We start from the raw sequence: 16,185 nt of genomic DNA, 5'->3' as shown, positions 1-16,185 counted from the left end.
CCTCTCCCCCCTCTCCCCCCTCCCCTCCCCGGGGCCAACTCGATCAAATGTACGCCGCCGCCGCCGACAGACCCAGCGCCTTGTCCATCTGCTCCGTGCTGGCGAGAAAGTGGTCCACGCTCAATCTCGCCGCACTGTTGCGGCCTCCGTGTCCGGTTTTGAAAACGTTCGCGTCGTTCTGTCCATCCTGTTCGAAGAACCCCGGAGAGGAAAGCGCGTCGTCGAACTGACCACCACCACCACCACCACTCGTCGTCGGCGAGCTGAAGATGTCGGCCCCTTCGTCGGCCGACAGCTGTCGAGGGAGGGGAGGGCTCGGCGGCACGGGAGGAGGCTGGCGTAACGATGCCAACGCCGAATTTGGAGCGGCGGAAGTCCGGGCCGACACTCTGTCCTTGTCGTGTCTCCTAGTGGTAGTTCCCGGAACCTTGTTTTCCTTGTCGTTGCCGTACTCCGAAGCGGCGGCAGCAGCAGCAGCAGGAGTCGTCTTCATCGCCTCGCGGTCCACCGGTGGCAGTGCTGTCAAGGAAGGATCTTCTACCGCGACGTTTTGAGCCTTGCTCGCCGACGTCGACTTGCCTGTTGTCGTTTGCAACAACAACAACATGTCAGACTCCTCTCCGGTCTCGGAAAGCGTGCTGTTGTACCGCCTGTGTTGACCCTGTCCCGGCTTCGTGACGCGTTCTTTGGTGTTGACTTTACTCAGCGGCCAACCGCCGCCCGAGCTTGACTGTCTCACGTGAGAACGGCGTGGAGGTCGAGGAATGTGGCCCGTTGCCATGGTTTGCGCGTATTGCTGGCTGACGACCAAGGCATCGTCTTCGTGCTCGAACTTGTCGGGAATGTCCTCGAGGTACGAGCCCTTGACGCCACGTGCACGGTTCATGGGGGCGATGACTCTCACCATCATTCGCAGCTGGTCCGCTTGCCATCTGATTCTCTCCTCTTGCTTCAAGATGGTACCGTAATAGTCCTCGAGGTTCTCGTGGAGGGTCTTGACCAAGCTAATGTCGAAACTGTTCCATCTTCTTCGTTTCGTTGGACGCCGTGATGGTCTGTTTTGGGGTGACTTGGCCCGGACATTGCGGTTGATGCTCGGCGTCGTGGACTCGTCACTGGAGCTGCTCGTTTGAACGCTGTTCTGCCTTGAATGACGTTTGCTCTTCCGGTGAGGAGGGGCAAGATGGGTAGGTGATTCGACTCTCGCGACCCTGACGCTAGCGGTGTTTGGCTTTGGACCATTAGGCCCTCGATGGGTCGTTACCTCTCTCAAACTCGAAGGACCAGCCTTATATTGCTTGTTCCTTACCGGGCTGATAGGACGTCCGCTAGCATTACTGCTACCGATACTGGGGCTCGGGCTCATGGCCCCGGCGCGGAAGCGTGCAGTAACTGGATCAGAATCCACAACGACAAAGATATTGCTTTGTCCCAGGACTTGTCCTTGACGAGTTGAAGTATTTTTCTGCAAAGACTGTCGAAATGGGCTTGTCAAACTGTTGAAACTGGGTCCGCGAACTCGAGTAGGACTTTGCACACTGGCAACGCTACTACCTCGCCGTGATGAAGGTACTGCGGGGAATTGATCAAGTTGGTCCACCTGGACTTGTCCTTTGAAGGTTATGGGGCGATCCCAGGACGTTGGAGGAGGGGTGGTGGTGGTGTTCACATCTTGGTGTCCAGTGGAGTTGCTACTGGTTGGCCGATTGGGTGAAGATAAGGAGGGTTTGGACGTTGCAATATCTCTCAAGCGCTTTTCTTTCACTTTGTCGGCTCGGGCACTGCAGATGCTTCGTCGGTAAGACTGTGACGATCGTCGAGAGTGTCCCGATAACTCCGAAGCAAGAGAGCTTAATGAAGATTGATCTGCCAAACGAATTGCCGCTGCACCAGTGCCGCGTCTCTTGTCTTGAGCTGTGCTTTGCTCGAGACCTGGGCTCATGGGTCTAACTTTGGATGGATCAACTACCAGGTCAACTGGTGGGGCCTGGCACACTACACGAATAGACGATCTGGACAGGATCATAGGCGCTGCCGATGCTTGCCTTTTCTGAGCATCCAGACCATTTCGGCCACTGTCAGCACTGTGCCGTGAACTTTGATCTGGGAAGGCATCTGGAGGCAACGCTGGTAAAGGTCGTTCTGGAGGTATACTGGGAGGCCCACGTCGGCCTGATTCGGAGCTGAAGGACGAAACTTTCTCCGATGTTGTCTTGATATTGGCAGTCTCTCCGTTGTGAACCTGAGCTTCAATCTTTGCCAGAGTATCAACACTCATAGTTGAATGCGGGCTCCTTAATGTACGGGCAGCGGCAGAGGAAGCTGAAGGCATTCGAAGGAACGACCGATCCATGATTGGCCGGCGAGTGGTCGACATAGTCCTTGTAGGCTGGTTTGGACTTGAGGAGGATTGACCCTTGACTGCTGATGGGTTCGGATTGGACTTCGCTCGTGCCAGCTGGAACATATTTGCGAGGTTCGATACTGCCTTGCTGGAGACGCTAGAAGTCGCTTGGGGTCGACGTTGGCGCTCCACCAACTTATCTGTCGGTGGTAAGTTGGTTAGTGCGTCCTTTATTGAGATGGTTTGTTGCGAATCGGGTCGGTGATTTGCAGCTGCAAGCAGATCTTGCGATGCTGATGCTTTAGACTCGACTGCCGTAAACATGGGCAACAAGAAGTCATGGCCAAAGTCCATCCTGCGCAAGAGCTCTTGACACTCAGATGAGAATTTGAGGTCCTTTTCAGGATCGTGAAGAGACGGGATCGGGGATGGGACTCGTGGCTGATTTGCTGTCGGTGCCTTTTGTGAAGCCGCCTTATCCTGGTGTTCGGTGGGCAACAGTGGCAGATGCTTTGAGGTGACCTCTCGACCTCTCGACCTAGCCGGCATCGCGACTCGTGCTGAAGCTGAACCTACGGCTCTGTCTGCCGCGCTCTGAAATTTGACCTCCCGTTGTTTCGTTGGCGCTACCTTACGTCCACGAGAGCGTGATCTGCGCCACTTCTTTGAAGCTGTACTGGCAACAGCTGCCATGCCTGCTTTGCCTGTAGGCAAGCACTGCTGAGAAGTCGGATGACACACGCTTCCATCTTGGCTGTCGATGCTATCATCACTCGTGACCCTAGATGGAGAGGATCTATGGGAGCTTCTTCCTCGGGCAAGTGGTTTCTTGGTTGCGCGCTGTTGTTCAAAGGAGACCTCGCGCATGGTAAGAGCTCGATTTGCTGAGTCGTCTATGCCGTCTGATCCTCCTGGAGTCTCTGTAGGCAATTGAGTCACCGTGATGATCGGAACAGGCTTCGGTATTCGAGAATCGTGCACCTTGGCCCATTTTCTGGATTGTTGAAACTGTGGTAACTTGCGAGGATACCGAGGGCTTTTGCGCGGGCCCCGGAATACCCGTACTGTTGGGCTTGGGCAAGCCTCATCTTCGTCGGTAAGAGATTGCGAACTTGGTACGAAAGAGACTGGAAGGTCTGGGAGACTCTTGTCCGCGAAAGCGCGGAGCGGATCATTGCGGGCTGTTGTTGTTGTTGAATGACTGACCATTGCGTTAATTCGGGTCATCGAGCCTGACAGGCAGGGATGTCTTGCGAACTGGCACGAACCAGGTGCAGCTGTCGCTCTATAAATTCAGGAATCCTGCGTCGATCCTCGGTGATACAAGTGAAGAGGATCGTCGCAAAATATCCGAAGGGGAATGCTGGGATATGCCCACATATGAATCAATTGAGATTGAACGCATTGGCCCACGAACCGTTGACGGGGAGCATTCCTGTTTTATGCCGGTTGGCAGCACATGCCAGCAACCTGAGATACTGGGCTGCATGGGAAGAGCGGAATCAGAACTGTCGCGAGAAGGGGGAGAGATGACGGTGTCCACTGATAGAGCTTCCGTGCCGCAGAAGGCTGGTAGTACAGTACATAGTCAAGGAACAGCGGAGAAGATGGCACAGGGACATGGCCTGCACAAACTCGCGGTTGACAGCTTCCTGTCAGATTCTGGTGTGCCATGAAAAGCTGGCCCAAGCCAGGGCGTTATTCGGAGGCAGAACGGATCCAAAGTGTGCTGGCGCATTTCTTGACAGGTGAGGTCCCGCAAACACCAAAGGAAGGGCATGAGGTCACTGCGCGTTTCCGCTGTAGCAATAAGGTTCCTGCTAGAGATGGCACACTGATGAAGAGGGTCTACCTCCGCCATGCCAGCTGTCGCTCCTTGTAAGCCCAACAGTAGCATGTTGGCGACCGCACAACGAAATCCGTGGCGCTAGGGAACATGGTGAAGCTGGTATTGTAGCTGATGAGGTCCGGGGTCGCGAAAGAGTATCCGAACTTCACTGATTCTACCGAAGCCTCAGTGGATACGTTGCGGAGCGTGACCAAACTATGAGTCGCTGCCATCGGGCCAGTCCCAGTAGATACGAATCACCTTCAGCCGCAATCAGGGTAGTCGGCACGGACAGACGCAAGGGCGAGGCCGCACCCCATTAACGCGACAAAACGGCGTCGAGACGTACTTCCTTGGACATACAGTAGTGTCTGTGTGGCGTACTGGAGAAAAAGTCTTGTGAAGCTGAAAGGGGTTGCGGAGGGAGAGTCGGTTCCACCCCAAACCCGTGCAGACGCTGATGTGATGTCAAATCCAGGATCCTTTAACCCTCGTTAGTGCCCATCGGGGGATGATACTGCATGTCATTTTACCCTTGATGGATCTGGTCGCCGGCCTTCAAATCGGTGGCGGCCATCCCTGCTGAGATGTGGAGGGGATGGTTTGAAAGTAGCTTCTAGCTTGTGGGTAGCGAGCAGCAGTGGCTTGATTTTAACATGTCGGCTAAAACTTGTCCTCTCGCCATGGCCCAAGAGTACTGTCCAAAGATCCTTGATGAGCTCCCAAGCAAGGCAGTGATTGAGGGTCTAGGGTCCGGACACTCTCGATGTCTTTGTGCGTGAAATCCCTGAGACACAAATGCGCGAGGACACTAGTTCGGCATCGATAATGAAAGCACTGCGGGTTAGGTGATTGATGGTATAGGCGGCACTCCTTTTCCTGGGTTGAAGGGTGAGAGGAGGCGGTCATGGTGAAGGTGACGGCAAAATGACGACTGCGTCTTCAGGTGATCACTTTCGTTTGTGCCGTGGACGCTTGTTTCTCATTAACTGGGGGCGCCGGCCAATTGCCAATTGGGCATTTTTGGCCCCTATTGGGGAAGCTGCTGGGTTAGCTGACTCCCTGTAGGTTGTAGGGAGTTAACTAGTACCAGTAGGTACCTAGGTACTTTAAGGCCTGTTGGTGATCCCAAGTACGGGGCATTGTAGGCGTCGTCCCACCCAAAACTTTAGGCTCGACGGGGCACGATACGCGAGCCTAAGGAGCTCGAAGCGCCCCTCAATCGGATTCGAGGGTCCTCTGCGCATCCCGACTTTTGCAGACGGGACACCGTGCAAATACTGTAAACTGGATTCTCCATACTACGGGCCGCAGGTTCAATGCCTGATAACGGTCCGCGCACCCCGGTGTCTGGAGGTGTCTGTGGCAGCCGGATGATAGAAGCCAGTCTGCCATCGCTACAGCCTTTCTCCTCTCACTGCCCTCTCTGGGCCAGAAGACGGGCGCAGACATGGTGGCGTCTGTCTGAATTCTTGACCATCTGTCTTCCGCGTTCGTGTTGCTAGCCCACTCCCGTTTCTGCCTTCTTGCGATCAAACTATCATCTGACATCTTCCTTAGCTGCATGAGATGGGCCAGGGGCTAGTATGATCTGCGCTGCGATCACCCCTTTCGATCTTGGTACAGGTGTCTCTGAGACTTCGGTCCCCCATCCGAACCTCTCTCTCTCTCTCTCATCCCCAACCCCCAAACTGGGTTCATCCATGCTGTTCTTTATCCTGCAACAGTGCATGGTCCAGATAGTACTGAGAGTAACCGCTTACTATTGCATGCTCTTTGTTCTTGGGAGTGGTGCCAGCGAACCCCAAAAGTAATTCGACGCGGGCAGCGCATAACTTCGGCGGATGTCGTATGTACCAGTAAACCAGAGTTATTCTTGGGACTTCATATCTCTACAATTCTCAGTCAAAGGAGTACCAGTACATCCCCAGGGACTAACTTAGTGATCCGTTTGCCGCGGGAGTGTATATCCTCTGCCCTTCGTCGTAGTGATCTTCCATGAGGATGCAATCAAGAGTCGCACAGTACAGGTATACTCCACGTGAACGACAGTCCCGGTGCATGGTACCCTGGTTGATCACGAGTTGATCGCTACAGGCTGAGGAGCACTATTGAGGAGATCCTTCTCGACTATCTAATCATTAGGCGTCTTCACCCTTGCTTCGCGTATGTATGCATTGTTCTGCTGACGGTTCGTTGATCATTTCGCTACGCGAGTCTGTCACCTGTCCGGACATTGGCGGCTCTCAAAGCAACCCTGCAAGATATATGCAACCACTCTTCCTCCACGTCGATCGATATGTGCCTGAGCAGCTCAATGGCGTGCCTGGGGAAACAGCTCCCGTCAGGATCCGTTGTCAGCACTCTGATAAGGAGTTGTCGATCTCCTTCAGCATACGAGCGTAACAAGTTTCTGGATTGCAAACGCGGATCCGCTGATCAGAAAGGAGCGAGTCGACCTCGCCCTAGCTCTAATTGGGGCGTAAATATTTCGCGAGTTCCTCTTTTGGCGATTTTACGTAGAACGCCTCGCGATAATGCCTGCAACTAAATTTTGGTGGAGGGTTGGTTTGGATGTTGATGAACTCTAGCCCGCGGCCTTGCATCGAGCCATGGATGGCTCTTGACGAAGTCGGATCCTTCCGCAGCTGACGTGAACCTGGTGAGACACACATGTACATGCCTGGGCAAAGTGAGTTGACGATGTACAATGATCAGTAGTATTGGACATCATTCCTCCAATTCGGTCGTAATTTCGAATGCCTAAAATACCTACCCAATCGCTTGTGACATTTGACTAAATCTATTCCCGACCCCGAGTAGCCTGAACCCAGAAACACGGCCAACCCCCTGCACATGCACTCCAGCCCACATAGCAGTATCCTCGCCTGCATCCGCAGAGCAACTCCTATGTAACATGGTTGTTCAAGGGATCCGTGATAACGCCATACGCCCGGGTCGAGTTGCAGTGGAACAGGAATTATAGCAATTGTTCGGATGCAGGCATGTCACGAATGTCTCTGGAGTGCGGTAGAAGGTACGCGCGGGCTCCTGGGCCGATGCATAGACAGGAGCCGTGGCAGACGACGGAGTCTTGAATCCCTGTGATGGCCTTGAGATAGACTTGCATCAGGGGGAACTCTCCTTCAATTCAGATTCCACATCATGAAAGGAGCTGCAGAGAGCAGTCTACTCACCAAGGCAGATCCGTTACCTTGCCTGCCCAATACCATGGGTAGCTAGAATGAGGGTCTTCTCCTTTCCATTTTTGTGCTTCGGTTTGCAGAAAGACGCTGTAATCTGGTGGTAGCGTTCTGTGCCAGCGATAAGACTGCCCGGTATCGCGAAAGTCTTCAAGCGCATAGTTGTCATTCCACTTTTGGGAAGTCGAAGACGCTACTCTCCACCGTGAAGGTGAAAGGAATCATGAATTTTCCGCACCTAGCAGGAGGTGGGTAACATGCCAGCTGCAAAGAAGGGGCGTCTGCCGTTTCGCAAATGCATGCTCTTGGAACAGATTGCAGTCGATATACCACCATAGCACCGAAACAGTGAGAGAGAGAGAGAGAGAGAGAGAGAGAGAGAGAGAGAGAGAGAGAGAGTGTGTGTGTGTGTGTGTGTGTGTGTGTGTGTGTGTGTGTGTTAAGATACCAGCTGAGGAGGACACGAAATAAGGAAGAGAAGGGCGTACAGGAGAGCTTCTTGAAAATTGCTTCGAGGCTTTCTGAAAGTTGAGATCAACATCATTTGGAATTTCGATCAATGTAATGCTTTTGCTGTTCTAGACTCCACTAACAGAGGGGGGATATGACACAAACTGTAGGACTTGGTCGCTCTTCTCAAATGCCCTAAAATGGTAATTGATTCTGGCATCCTCTGTAGAAGATTTGGTAGATTTGTGCTGGTCAGCCTTGGCCCCAAGTCTTCGCCGAAGGCTGGAATTGTGGAAGGATTTAGACAGGCGCCTCCCATGAAACCGGGCCAGCATGCTGTGGCTGGTGTATGCAGAAGGTGGATGACAATATCCAGTTGTAAACGCCATGATCAGCAAGACTGTGTTCCAAGTTGTGGCTGGGGTGTTAACTAGAAGTGTCAGCAACGGTGCAGCATGATCTCGTACAAAGCACACGACTGCCACTGGGTGTTTCATAGTGCGCCCCATGACGACAAGGCACAACTCCCAGCTCGCCCGCTAGCAAACGAACATTACGGCGTTCCAACGCCTTGGCCAACTGGAAAACTTCTGGAGACGACTCTAGGGCGCAAAGAAGACTAGGGGGATCAGGAGTTGGGCGATGCAAAAGAGAGGCGGACATCGTGCAAAGCGACTCGTGCGGGCGTCGTCGACTTGTGGCTGATGAACGAAGAAAGAAGGAAAAGACTCCAAACAAATACTCCATACAGGTATTTGAAAGAGCAAGAACTCAGCCTCAGGACGCCAAGCCATGACTAAGCCGGATGAAGAGACATTATCCGACGTCTGCCCTGCACCGGTGCCAGCACATCCTCAGCCTCATCTCAAGACAAGAAAAGGACGTACCTGTGTGCATTTTGCTCATGCTTTCACTGGACTCTGTTCCCTGAGCGATGTTTGAGCGCTGTGGTAGCCTCGTACAAGCCAAAGCATCCATTGGGACGAGTCTCATCCAACTGTCATTAGGAAAAGAGAGCGACGACAGCGCCATCGGAGCAGTCGCCGAATACTCGATTCCCACAACAGCCGGAAAATATTGCATGTGGCCTGGTATTCGACGCTGAGTACGTACGGAGTAGCTTCATGTACTACCTTTGCGGTGCACTCAGCATCCGAGGCACTGTCTATTTTAATAAGCAAAGCCAACTAGAAGGTGGCATCCTCCTTGGCCAAAATGGAAAAGGCAATTTTGGATCTGCGGGGTTTGCAGGTAGTTGCAGCCTCTAAGCATACCACCTGGTCGGCTACACCTATCTCTGATCTCTAGCGGTGTTCCTTCAGGGACGGTCCCAGCTACATATGCCATCGAAACAAGCAGTGCATGGTCGGAGGGTGATTCAGCAGGCTATCGGAGGAGTTCCTCGCGCCACACGTCAGTGCTCTCGAATAACATATTCAGACTTCCTGAGTCTACACACAGAGCAGATCTCGACATGCGAGAATCATAGCCCATTGTACTCCCCGAAGCGATATGATCCGGGAGGGACATTGCGGCCAAAGTCGGCTATAATTTCCTTCATCGGCCAGTATTTGAAAATTAGGCATTAATCGGCAGTTAACGGGCGTGCTTTAGGCGACATCACACTTGGCGACATCACAAAGGGAAAAGGGTCGGGAGATGTGGCTGAGGAAGACTGTTTTCCCCTATCCTCTGAGCCAGCTGTTGTTTCGGTGGGTAAAATGTCCGCAATTCTAACTTAGAGGTTGGCAATCTGGAAATACGAAGATCGCTGCTATCCTTGATCAAATGCCTATCTCGGTTCTGACCACCATGTGCTCGTACAGTTCAACCAACCATCCACCCTCGCACTGCCAGAAGCGAGAGCACAAGGTTCAGGTACAGAGACCGGGGAAGCCTAGAGACACCTGGCCTCGAGCCGTAGATGGCTAGCTGACTGCAACAGCCTCCGCTTATGCCCTGGTGCCTGAAGTACGTTGAATGCTCATTGAGCGGTTATAACTTTGAAACTTATGTCATGGGGCGTTCAGCAATGGTTGGTCTCAGCCTCACTACTACAAACTAGCCTCGCCATCGGCGGCTACTCTCGTCCCTATCTCGGCTTCCTACCTCGGGGATTGATACGGCTACTCCGTCTGCAACATGAGGTAAGCGATCAAGAGCAATCCCAGTCATCAGCCACACCGCACCTCTTTTGAGCACCGTCTGCAGCTGCCATGCCGTTAAGGCCCGCTTCTTCGCGAGAGCTGCTAGAAGTCGATAGGGCAGGCATGATTGGAATTACAAAGAGACTTTCCCCGGCGCCATAGTGCGTCCCATGGGCCATGAGTCAGGAACTGTACTCTCCGCCTAACATTTCAAATCGAGCTTGGGGGCGGTGATATTAAGCCTATGTATGCAAAGTCGTCTCTGCAGACACCTATCAGGGTCTAATGCGGCGGCTCCCCTACAGCTCGCGACAGCGCTTGATCATGACAAAGAGCCGACCTCAGTGGAGAGGCGTGGACTTGATTTCAGAGACCCAGTCCACATTAATAACAAAGTATATATCTTGCAAAGCCCGTTTGAGGAAGCAATGAACGACATGCAGCGATAAAGCCAACCACGATACGATCAACTAATCTCGCATCCAGCATGGTCGGAGTGCCTGGTCGAAGCAAGGGGTGCCATACGTGTTTGAAGAGGAGAATCAAGTGTGGTGAGTTTTCCTGCAGGTCCCGAGCCCTCGAGCGCCATTCGCTGACGCCACCGCCTTTTCTCCCAGACGAGTCCAGACCAACATGCAAGCGTTGTTCGAAGGCCGGATACATCTGTGCGGGATACGACCGTAAACTGGAGATGCGATTCCACACCTTTGAGGAATCCGCCGCTCCATTGTCGTCCAAGACGACAAGGAATCCACCACTTACAACAGTCCCGAAGAATCTGGTCCTCTCCTCAAACCAAGAACTGGCACCACTGCCTCAAGAACTGAGTTTAGTGGCTTTCCGAGACAACATCCAGTTCTCTTACCTCTTCGACAACTTCGTATGGAGCAGCTATGGGTCTCCATGGCTTCAGATGGCCGCCGCTGGTCGCCTGGACTCGCTATCACTTGAGGCTTGCCGGGCGTTTTCTCTCAGCATCTTTGGCAAACACCATCATCAACCGGACATTGAAGTAAGCGGAGCTATGCATTACGACAAGACTGTGCGAGCCTTATCATCCCGCCTCTTCCGCGTGGGATCACCTGGTAGCGAGGGGCTGATCATTCCTATCACCATTCTTCTTATGCATTCGGTTCGTCTCACCATCGTCTTCGCTCGTCCAGTACTGACACACCAGCCCTCAGTCGACCACTCCTGACCCTCAGGCTTGCGCCTTTCACATCCAAGGTCTACTGAAGCTTGTTCAGCTATGCGGACCAGCACGCTTTGCCCTTGATCCATTGAGGTCTGCATTTGAATCCTGTCGAGCAACTCTAGTAGGTCACGACTTTCTGGTCTCCCAAGCGACCCTTTCGCTAATCCATTCGTATTCAGATTACCATCGGCCTCATCACAAAAAGCCGCAGTTTTCTCGAACAATCCGACTGGATCGACCAACCCTGGTCAACATGCGGCCAAGAGAACAAGAGCAATCAAAACAAACTCGTCGACATTCTTGCCTTCGTCCCTGGCTTTCTCGAGGACCAAGCCCGCCTTGAGCAGTGGCCTGCGGATGACTTCCGCCTGGATCTGATACAGCGAATCGAGTATCAATTGGCAAAACTGTACAACTGGCGCTGGCACTGGGAAGAGATCAACCCCCACGCCTGCTGGGAAGTCGACCCTGAGGTCATCCCGTCGCATCAATTCCTCAAAAACCCGCGACCAATTCGCAAAACCCTCATCTTCTCGACATTCTCTCGAGCCATCGACATTGCTTTGTACAACGCAGTGTTGCTGTGCTTGTTGGGCTTGCTGTGGAGTCTGAGCCCCTCCACTGACGACGGCGACGACGACGACGAAGCCCTGTCTCCTCCAATCGAGCCATCCCAAACACCTCTGAATCTGCCGGGCAATGTCGACTCGTTGACGGAGCCGGCGGTCGAGATCTGTCGGGCATTCGAGTTCCAGCTTCTCAACGTCAAGAACAGTAGAGACTCTGCACTCTTCTGGCTTCTCCCCGTAGGATTGGCCAGTAGGGTATTAGAGGACAAGCCGGAGTACGTTGCGTGGATCAAGAACATGTTGGATTCGTCGCAGATTACGAAAGGCTACGGAACCGGTCAAAATACAACTGGGTTCGGATTTTACAGGTTTCCCAAGATCAAGAGGAGGAGAGCACAGGGGCTGGATTACTCGATGATTCAGCCACAATATGACAGCGACTCGCTGAAGAGGTATTCTACGGGGTCGCTGCCACAACCACAAGAGAGCAGCGGTTGGACATGATAAGTAGGTTTTGTTTCCCTCGGTGCCGGTCCCTGGGTGGTCAGCCAATCGGCCAGGTAGGTAGGTGTCTCTTTGGGGAACGTCAAGGGGTGGTTTTGATCTGAGCATGGTTGTCATCTGGAGTTGTAGCGATCATACTGTGCATATTCCGTCGACCAGCGTTGATTTGCGGGAGGACTATACAGTAGATACACACATGGGAGGTAAGGATGTTACCTACCCTGGATTCTAAAGTACGTAGGTATTGTCTAGTAGGTATGTACCTGGTATATGTAATCAATTGCATTCTCGCATTCAGCCGAAGTCGATTCCATGGACGCCAACAAGCATGCCTATGACTACAACCACTGCCGCTACTTATTCTTCGTCGTCTTCTTCGTCGCCACGACGGCCCACGCCTCGAACAACAGGCCTCCAAACCGTTCTTTCTCGTTCTTCATGGCCGCCTTGACCGCCTGGGGCCACTGCGAGACTTGGTCGTCGGTCCAGCCTTTCGTCGCGGCACCACTCAACGAAGTCGTCGTTAGAAACTCGTACAAGCCATCCCAATCCCGCCCCTCGCCGTCTTCCTCATCCTTCACGAGATGTTTCAACTCGATCGTCTCGACCGTCTCCCACGCGTCGGAGCCGCCCGCCGACCTCCTGACCAGGTCTGCCAGGTACCCGTCTTCCAGGTACTCGGGCCCCGCGACGGGGAGGCGATGGTCCCTTTCCCACTCGTCGCCCATGACGATTCTCTGCGCGGCCGAAAGCAGATCCGACGCCGCGAACCGCTTCCAACACGTCACGACCGCCGTCGCCCCGGATTCGGAGCCAGACCCTCCCCGGAGTGTGCGGTACATCTCCCCCAGACACCGCTCCGGGTGCGTCAGGTTGAAGACGCTGAAGTTGCAGAAACCGTGCGTGAACGTCCCGTCTGGGAACTCGCTCAGATCCGATGAGTCGGTGACTTTGAACCGGACGTTTTGCCAGAGCCGTGCGGCGGTGACGTCGTCGTCGTCGATCGCGGCGTCAATGTGTTCCGTCTTAATACGTTCACCGGCTTCGATCATGGCGGGAACGTAGTCTGTCGCCACGATGCTCTTAGGCACGGGCGTGACATTCTTGTCGGTGGTGGTGTCGCTGCCATTACCATCGCCGTCGCCGCCACCGCCACCGCCTTTCTCGTAACACCAAGATATCAACGCCTCAGTCGCCGTGCCGGGACCGCATGCGTTGTCGTGGATCACCGAGTTGGAAGTGATGGACCCAGAAAGGTCCTGTCGAATGTTCAAGAGCTTCTTGAGGAGGTCTCGTGTCGTGTTTCCCGTCAGGTGTGCGTACTTGGGTCCGATCTCGGTAAAGTATCGTTGTTTGAAAGCGTCCGGTCCGGCCATCATGGGGGTTAAGATGCCAGAAGGATACTGTGGTCATCCACCTCCTAAAGTGAGTCACCTACGAGGTACGTCAGGTAAGTGACTGGCTAGGTACAGGAGGTGGTCGGTAATCGTTGACCTGGCTCGCTCACTCACTCTTGAAAGTACTTTCTTTACTCGCTCGCTCACACTCTTTTCTCCCCAAGATGTAACAGAACAGAACCGACCCCTGACTCAACACGGTAGACGTCTGGTGGAGGGCGGAGAAATGGTGTAATGGACGGGCACAGACTTTCTGATGACGACCGTCTGTGTGTGTCTGTGTGTGCGTGTATACGTGTGTGTGTGTGTTCGTTGTCATCCGTGTTGTCCCTGGTATATGTGTATTTAGACCTTCTCACAACAGGGGCCTGATGATAGAATAGTATAGATTATCTACCTATCCAAAGTGAGTAGGTAGGTAGGTGGGTAGGTGGTCATGAATACATTGCGTGAAGACATGGATAGCCAACCTTTTTATACCTTTTATATGGAAGTAGACTTACTCTGTGACCTGGGGTCTCTTGACAAGGCCACCCACCAGTTGAACCAGGGTCTTGTAAGTTAACTAGTGGTGTCTCCTTCGTCGCTTCGCACGCCTACCAGGGCTCAAGAACTCTTCTTAGTAATTCAAGAGGGATGCCTGAAAGTTCCCATAGGATATCACCCTCCATCCTTGGGTCAACCCATGGTACTTTCGTATTTTTACTAAGCAACCTGACCTTAAGCCGTCGGGCCTTATGGGAACTCCTTTACTCACCAAAAAAGGCACATCCGACTTGATTGATACACATTAGCTAAGACCCTCAGAGTAAGGACTATCTCTCTGATGCACTTCGAAGACCGATTGCACTGACTCACATAAATTCACGCAAGAGAAACACCGGCTTCATTCCTCAATAATTCATTCAAGCTCAAGACAAAACTATAAATCGACCACGTAAAGATTGATATTCAAGAGGAAAATCAAGTTCCGCTTCCACAACACTCAAAACCAGTATCAACCGTTCGTTTGGCCACATATTCCATAATCACGCATCATCATGCAGCACCTGCGGCATAAACTCGTTCGGGTTCTTGGCTAGTCGATGCCATCATGTTTCGGATACCCTGAGTGAGATCAACGCCGACTCGTTCCTTGGCGAGCAAATCAACCAAAAGTGGGCTGGGCTTGCTGTCACGAGTGGGCTGGAAGGCCGCTTGACCCTGCTTGTACTTCTGCACATTGTCCAAGTACATGTCGAAGAGATACGACGAATCAAGGGGACCGCCCTTGGCTTCAGGGTGGAACTGGGTCGAGAAGATAGGTCGAGACTCGTGAATCAAGCCTACAGAGGATTAGCACAAGATACGTATGTGTTCAGATGAAATGCACAACTCACCTTCATTCGAGTTGTCGTTCAAGTTTGTGAAATATGGCTTCCAGTCCTTGGGCAGTGTCGACGCATCGACAGCATAGCCGTGGTTCTGGCTGGTGATGTGGCATTTGCCTGTTGTGAGATCCAGAGCAGGGATGTTGTGTGCCCGGTTACCGTACTTGAGCTTAATGGTCCTGGCACCAGCAGCCAAAGCCAGAAGTTGATGACCCAAGCAGATACCGAAGATGGGCAGTTGCGAAGTCTCCATCAACTTTCGAAGATGGTAGACAGTGTCCTGACAATGGGTCGGATCACCTGGACCATTGGAGATGAAGATACCATCAAAGTGGTGAGCAACCTTGTGAATGGGATAGTCGAATGGGAAGCAAGTGACACTTGCTCCTCGGCTGACCAGGCTACGAAGGATGTTTTCCTTCACACCGCAGTCAAGCACGGCGATGTGGGCGGTAGGGTTTGCAGCACTGACGTGGAATGGTGCCTTGGTGCTGACTTTTCGGACAAGGTTGATCTGTTCCGGGTCAACGAAAGCCTCGTCCTCATCTTGGTCGTATTCCTCGCCGATGGTAATTCTGGCCAGACTGGAACCTTGCTCTCGCAGGTACGTCACGATAGCGCGGGTGTCCACTCCGGTGATAGCCGGAACACCTTCCCTGGCACACCATTCACTCAAGCTTTCCACGGCCGTCCAGTGGGAGTATTTCTCTGCCACGTCTGCAACAACAACACCGACGGCCTGAATGTTGGGGCTCTCAAAGTATTTCAAGAGGCCATGCTCGTCTCGAACGTTTGATGGCACTCCATAGTTGCCGATCAGAGGCTGTGTAAACACCAAAATCTGCCCTCGGTAGGAAGGGTCGGTCAATGACTCAGGATATCCCACGAGCGAGGTGGTGAATACAGCTTCTCCTGAAACATTGCTTCGAGCACCGAACGATGTGCCGTGGAAGATGGGACCGTTTCGTATGGTGAACGTGGCCCGTTCGTGGGCAGGAGCGGTGTGCTTGTACTGCTTGTGCAGAGGCAGATCTTGTTGTCTGGGCGTATTGTTCGACACGGTTGCGAGAGATCGAGCTCGCAGAGCCGAGGAGCTTGAGATAATGTTGCCCGTCTTGGGCACGAGGCCCGACGGTTTCAGCAGTCGAGAAAACATGATTGCAACGATTTATGACTGT

The 16,185-nt window shown here is 53.1% G+C and overlaps 4 protein-coding genes across 4 annotated transcripts; 1 reads left to right on the top strand and 3 right to left on the bottom strand.

Moving 5' to 3' along the window:
• Nucleotides 1–43: 43 nt before the first annotated feature.
• PV08_01240 (uncharacterized protein) lies at nucleotides 44–3,553 on the bottom strand (the record flags this gene model as incomplete). The annotated part of the gene is made up of 1 exon (XM_016375603.1): nucleotides 44–3,553. One exon carries the CDS (start codon nucleotides 3,551–3,553, stop codon nucleotides 44–46), a length of 3,510 nt encoding a protein of 1,169 aa, XP_016240879.1.
• Nucleotides 3,554–10,459: 6,906 nt separating this feature from the next.
• On the top strand, nucleotides 10,460–12,240 carry PV08_01239 (uncharacterized protein; the record flags this gene model as incomplete). The annotated part of the gene is made up of 3 exons (XM_016375602.1): nucleotides 10,460–11,104; nucleotides 11,157–11,288; nucleotides 11,347–12,240. The coding sequence occupies 3 exons, from the start codon at nucleotides 10,460–10,462 to the stop codon at nucleotides 12,238–12,240; spliced, it is 1,671 nt and encodes a 556-aa protein (XP_016240878.1).
• Nucleotides 12,241–12,593: 353 nt separating this feature from the next.
• Nucleotides 12,594–13,616, bottom strand: PV08_01238 (uncharacterized protein; the record flags this gene model as incomplete). The annotated part of the gene is made up of 1 exon (XM_016375601.1): nucleotides 12,594–13,616. One exon carries the CDS (start codon nucleotides 13,614–13,616, stop codon nucleotides 12,594–12,596), a length of 1,023 nt encoding a protein of 340 aa, XP_016240877.1.
• A 1,059-nt stretch (nucleotides 13,617–14,675) lies between these two features.
• PV08_01237 (carbamoyl-phosphate synthase arginine-specific small chain) lies at nucleotides 14,676–16,163 on the bottom strand (the record flags this gene model as incomplete). Its single annotated transcript, XM_016375600.1, has 2 exons — nucleotides 14,676–14,962; nucleotides 15,017–16,163. The coding sequence occupies 2 exons, from the start codon at nucleotides 16,161–16,163 to the stop codon at nucleotides 14,676–14,678; spliced, it is 1,434 nt and encodes a 477-aa protein (XP_016240876.1).
• Nucleotides 16,164–16,185: the final 22 nt, after the last annotated feature.

This window comes from Exophiala spinifera (assembly GCF_000836115.1).
Source record: "Exophiala spinifera strain CBS 89968 unplaced genomic scaffold supercont1.1, whole genome shotgun sequence".
NCBI lineage: Eukaryota > Fungi > Ascomycota > Eurotiomycetes > Chaetothyriales > Herpotrichiellaceae > Exophiala > Exophiala spinifera.
This window is presented reverse-complemented; position numbering and strand designations above follow the sequence as displayed.